The sequence below is a fragment of the Tachysurus vachellii genome, chromosome 9 (assembly GCF_030014155.1).
Source record: "Tachysurus vachellii isolate PV-2020 chromosome 9, HZAU_Pvac_v1, whole genome shotgun sequence".
Taxonomy (NCBI): Eukaryota; Metazoa; Chordata; class Actinopteri; order Siluriformes; family Bagridae; genus Tachysurus; species Tachysurus vachellii.
This window is the reverse complement of record NC_083468.1, coordinates 25,710,951-25,716,663: the sequence shown is the minus strand read 5'-3', so window position 1 is coordinate 25,716,663 and position 5,713 is coordinate 25,710,951. Positions and strand designations below refer to the sequence as shown.

The window sequence follows — 5,713 nt, the reverse complement described above, 5'->3', positions numbered from 1 at the left end:
TGTGTATCAGACTTCCTGTTTTTCTGGGGGATTGTGTTTGTGGTGTCCACCACCCTGCTGGCCATCCTGAAGTCAGAGAACAACAGACATCAGCGCTCCAGGAGGAGACCCAAAGAGGAGACGCAGGGCATAATGGAGACGTACAAGCTCCTGTTCTCCATCATCAAACTGCCTGCTGTCTTCACCTTCTGCTGCCTGCTGCTCACATCCAAGGTAGACATTTAGACTCTTATCATAAGGTGGTGAGTCACTGGCTAAGAAATGTGTGAAGATAAGAATACTGCTGCGTTCTTAAATTTCTGTTCACTGTGAGGTGCAAGAGTTTGTCCACAATGGGTTTTTATTTGAGAACTAGATTGAGACGAACATCCAAAATACAAAATCATTAACAACAAAAAAGGCAGGTCTAATCTTACAATGTAATATTTCATAATGTCATTACGTCTGATAAATCAGAAGCATCGGTGACACCTAACACTCTGAGTGCCTTTAGTTCTAAACAGATATTTTTGGGTTTGATTTTGTCCTGTGGGTGTACAAACTTTTGCACCCCAATGTTCACTCCTGGACGATTTGGCTATAAATCTCTCTCACACACAGATGGGGTTTTCAGCAGCAGACGCAGTGACTGGGCTGAAGCTGGTGGAAGCTGGAGTGCCGAAAGCCGAGCTGGCTCTGCTGGCTGTTCCCATGGTTCCTCTGCAGATCCTGCTGCCTATCATCATCAGTAAATACACAGCTGGGCCTCGACCGCTCGACATCTTCTATAAAGCCTTTCCTTTTAGGTGTGTGTGTGTGTGTGTGTGTGTGTGTGTGTGTGTGTGTTGTTTCTGATGTTTCTTTCCAGAAGAGTTATTTAGCAGTGACTCTACCAAACTGTGGTCTAGGATCATGGTGACTTACAGTCAGTCATATTGTGAGTCACTGAGTGAGTCAGTGAGGCAGAGAGTCAATGAGAGATGCAGTAAGGGGGTCAGTGAGTCAATGAGCGGGTCGGTGAGGCACTGAGCGGGGTCAGTGAGTCAATGAGCAGGCAATGAGCGGGGTCGGTGAGTCAATGAGCGGGGTCGGTGAGTCAATGAGCGGGTCGGTGAGGCAATGAGCGGATCGGTGAGGCAATGAGCGGATCGGTGAGGCAATGAGCGGATCGGTGAGGCAATGAGCGGGTCGGTGAGGCAATGAGCGGGTCGGTGAGGCAATGAGCGGGTCGGTGAGGCAATGAGCGGGTCGGTGAGGCAGAGAGTCAATGAGCGAGGCAGTAAGGGGTTCAGTGAGCCAGCGAGCGAAGTGGTGAGCCAATGAGCGAGGCACTGAGCCAACAAGCGAGGCAGTGAGACAACGAGCGAGGCGGTGAGTCAATGAAATCAGTGTAGTTCAAGCAATACATTAAAAGAGCACATTAATATAAACGTGTGAGAGAACTGCTGTTACATGAAAATTAATCAACAACTTCTGACCAATCAGAATCCAGAACAGAGAGTCGTTTTATACTCTAACTGATAAATGTTATTAACCTGTTCTCTGTAATCGTGTGTGTGTGTGTATGTGTGTGTGCTGGCTGCAGGTTGCTGATTGGTCTGGGGTATGCCCTCCTCGTGTGGTGGACCCCTAGCGTAAAGCAAGAGGGTGGATTTCCTGTGTATTACTACGCTGTTGTGCTGCTGAGCTACGCTGTACATCAGGTTATTACACAAACACACAGTAAATCAGACAAAGCTGTTATTTGTACATTTTCTACTGCCTGTCAATCAACATCTTCTGTCCAATCAGATTCGAGAATCCAGTAGCCTTGAATATCATTGAAGTGTATATGTGTGTTTCTCCACTAGGTGGCACTGTACAGCATGTTTGTGGCCTGTATGGCGTTCCACGCTAAAGTGAGCGACCCGCTGATTGGAGGCACCTACATGACCCTGCTGAACACACTGACCAACCTGGGGGGCAACTGGCCGTCCACACTGGCCCTGTGGCTGGTTGATCCGCTCACGTCCAAACAGTGCGAGGGGGCAGAGGGACAGACGTGCGGCTCTGCCGAAGACGCCGCGGTCAGTCGTCCATTTCCTTGCACAACACTTCACACACTGAAACAGACGATAAGTTCAGATGATGGACAGATGAGATGTTCTGTCAGACTTTGGGAAGAATTAGTGAGAATCACTTCATGGTTTTTAAGCCATGAAGTGATCATAAAGTGCACCATAACATAACATTTATTTATTTATTTATGAACACTGTGTGTAATTTAATAATGTAAGTTTCCCTTGATTTGGTGTTTCTCGCTATTGTACCATGTTAGAATTATTTGGAGTGAAAAAGAAAAAATACTGAAGAAAACCCTAAATACTGTATTATTATTATTATTATTATTATTATTATTATTATTATTTATTGTTATTATTATTATTGTTATTATTATTTAGTATTAATATCATCATTATTATTATTGCTATTATTATTGCTATTATTACTATAACACCATTCCTACATAAAAATGCATCCTTGAAATGCTATAAATAAAAGAAAAAGAAGAAGAAAAAAAACAGGAGAAGGGAAAAAAAGAATTCTTTTTATTAGAAAATAATAAAAAAGAAGTAATAGAGGTAATTAATTAGAAGAAATTTGAAAGCTGAGAATTGTAACTTAAAAAATAAATATTTAAACTGAAATATTTACTACATGTTAATAAACAACAAAAGAAACGAAATAAGGATAAATACTGATCTCTAACATCATACGACAGATCGATTTATTTTTTTTTTTTTCTTTTCTTACGTACACAAAGCCGCTCTCTGACCTGCTCTTCCTTCTCCTCTTCAGCTGTGTGTTAAAGAAGGCGGCGTGTGTGTGACGGCTCTGGACGGTTACTACGTGGAGTCGTTTGTGTGCGTGCTGATCGGATTGACCTGGTGGATTCTCTTCGGCAAGAAAATGAAGCGGTTACAGGATGAGAGTCCACAAGCTTGGCAGTGCAGGATAAACAAATAACACACATCTCCACGGACCAATAGCAAAGCAGTTAGAGGATCTCATTTGCATAATACCGACTGCTGGATTTTAGTCTTTAAAGGTTTTTTGTTTTTTTTTAATGCAGTCCTCCCCGTGAGGATCTTTATTCTTTTTGGTCGAGCTTCTTCTGAACTGAAGAGAAAAAATGAACCGTGTAGATTCAGTCAGTACAATTTTTCTGTACTCGGATCTCCACCGGAACGCTCGCTCTGTTCCTCTACATAAACCACGTGATTTAATAGAGCACAAGGTTCCTCTTCCAGCTCCTGAATCACCATCAGGCTTCGGTTCTCAATTCACTGCAAATCTTTTGTGCCTTTTGATTTTCATTTGTTGATATTGAGTGGAAAAAAAAACCTCATCCAGAAAACGTTAACCTTTTATGTAGAACAATCGTAACTACATTTAATTTTGTCGCCCTGTGTTTGAAATAGAAATTGACGATCTGAAGGCAGTATTTACTGAACACAAGGCAGCAAAACATTTCATTCACAAAACAATCGTTTTTGTTTTAATAGCAGGACTTTAATCATTCCTCACATCTGGAACCAACACCGTTTTATTTCTATATGTTTGTCACTGTGGAATTAGTAATAATAATAATAATAATAATAATATTACTATTGTTATTAATAGTAATAAATTATCTTTTTGGATGTAAGATAATTAGTTTCACATGTTTTCTTCTTGATTGTAATATAGTATAAAATGCTAATTTATCATGATCTATTAGAGATGATGATGAGGATTATTATTTATTATTATTATTATTATTTTATTTTACAGTAATCACTTGACTAGTCGTGAACACGGCAAAGAAACATTGCTGCTTATTAAAGGAATTTCCTTTAAATAAAACTGTACTAAAGATGTTACGCCTATGAACCCGAACTTTGAAAGTCTTTTATTATCCAAATCAAATTAAAAAAAAATCAGTTTATCATGAAGCACAAGGCCATGAAAACTCTCCTTGATCTCCTCCTTGTTTTCTTCCAGTTATTTCTGATGCGTATGTTCAGGGTCATTCGATTGCGTCTGCCTTGACATGTTTGTGTCTCCAGCACTTGGAAGAATCGACACGGTGTAGAAACGAAACATTAAATAATTGACATGACTCCGAATTCTTCAGAGAGAGAGAGTGTGAGAGAGAGAGAGAGAGAGTGTGTGTGAGAGAGAGAGTGTGTGTGTGTGAGAGAGAGTGTGTGTGTGTGTGAGAGAAAGTGTGAGAGAGAGAGAGAGAGAGAGAGAGAGTGTGAGAGAGAGAGAGAGTGTGTGTGAGAGAGAGAGAGTGTGTGAGAGAGAGAGTGTGTGTGTGAGAGAGAGTGTGTGTGTGTGTGTGTGAGAGAGAGAGAGAGAGAGTGTGTGTGAGAGAGAGAGAGAGAGAGAGAGTGAGTGAGAGAGAGAGAGAGTGTGTGTGAGAGAGAGAGAGTGTGTGCGAGAGTGTGAGTGTTGCAGCTCTATTCCCAAAGTGTCTAAATGTCTACAAATGCATATCTTATGTGTCATTAAAAGAACTTTATGCAGCGTAAAGCCTTGTTTTTCTTTATAATTCAGTCATTAGTGAGAATACAATCAACTCTGTCGTGTTATTTGGTTTAATAAATATATCGCCACTTTACTGGCTATTTACATCAATTTAGAATTCATAAATTATTAATGAATGAATGAATTAGCATATATTTGCATATTTGCTTCTTTCCAAGATGGCAGCCTTCTGCACGAATCTCTCCAGTACTTTCTTTCTTTTTGTTTACCTTCTGTGTGTTTGGTCAATCTACCGTGATAACTTACACTAGAGAAGAACTGCTTAACATCGGGACGTTCACTCCAGACAACTTTTCACCAGTCTTCTCAAACCCGGAAAGTTTTTTGGAAATCTTAGTTGGAGGAGCAGCTGCTCTATGGTACATGGAGGAGACGCAGGCGAGGGAAGTGCGCCGGTGCGCTAGTGAAGCTGCGACAGAGGGGATTTAGAACTGTGCTCCCATTTACTCTCTGTTTTACCGAAACCTTCTCTCGGGCTTCCACTTACACCGTCATTGACTTACTGCAATCGCGGATTGCGTAACTGAGCTATCGGGTAAAATGAAAGGCGGCGGAATCAGTTTCTACATTAACGAACGTTGGTGCACAGATGTCACAGTGCTGAATAAACACTGCAGCCCAAACCTGTAAACCCTTTTATTCACCACAGGAATTCTCCTCATTTATTCTCCGCAGGCCAATGTGAGTGATGCACTGCAAAACCTGGCAAACCAAATATCTGGCTTGGAGCAAAATAATCCGGATTCGCTTCTTATTATCCTTGGAGACTTTAACAGAGCAAAACTTACACTTGAACTTCCAAAATACAGACAGCATAGAAATTGTCCTGCAAGGGAGTAAAATACACTGGATCACTGCTACACAATTCTTAAGGACGCATATCGCTCTGTACCCAGGGCAGCCTTGGGGAACTCTGATCACTGCTTGGTTCATCTTATTCCAACATACAGGCAGAAACTAAAATCTACTAAGTCTGTAGTAAAAACAGTGAATAGATGGACCAGTGAGGCAAAGCAGGAACTAAAAGACTTTTGACTGCATCACATCCTGTGATGGGTTGGCACTCCGTCCAGGGTGTATCCTGCCTTGATGCCCGATGACGCCTGAGATAGGCACAGGCTCCCCGTGACCCGAGGTAGTTCGGATAAGCGGTAGAAAATGA

The 5,713-nt window shown here is 41.5% G+C and overlaps 1 protein-coding gene across 3 annotated transcripts in view; it reads left to right on the top strand.

The window, feature by feature from the left end:
* Nucleotides 1–3,953, top strand: part of slc33a1 (solute carrier family 33 member 1) — a 6,580-nt gene extending 2,627 nt beyond the window's left edge. For all 3 annotated transcript variants that reach the window (XM_060878371.1, XM_060878369.1, XM_060878370.1), the window contains exons 3-7: nt 11–213; nt 601–785; nt 1,565–1,682; nt 1,830–2,045; nt 2,818–3,953. In XM_060878371.1, the coding sequence (XP_060734354.1) occupies nt 11–213; nt 601–785; nt 1,565–1,682; nt 1,830–2,045; nt 2,818–2,985 (890 nt within the window). In that variant the 3' untranslated portion in view covers nt 2,986–3,953. The remainder of the gene's footprint in view (nt 1–10; nt 214–600; nt 786–1,564; nt 1,683–1,829; nt 2,046–2,817) is intronic.
* Nucleotides 3,954–5,713: the final 1,760 nt, after the last annotated feature.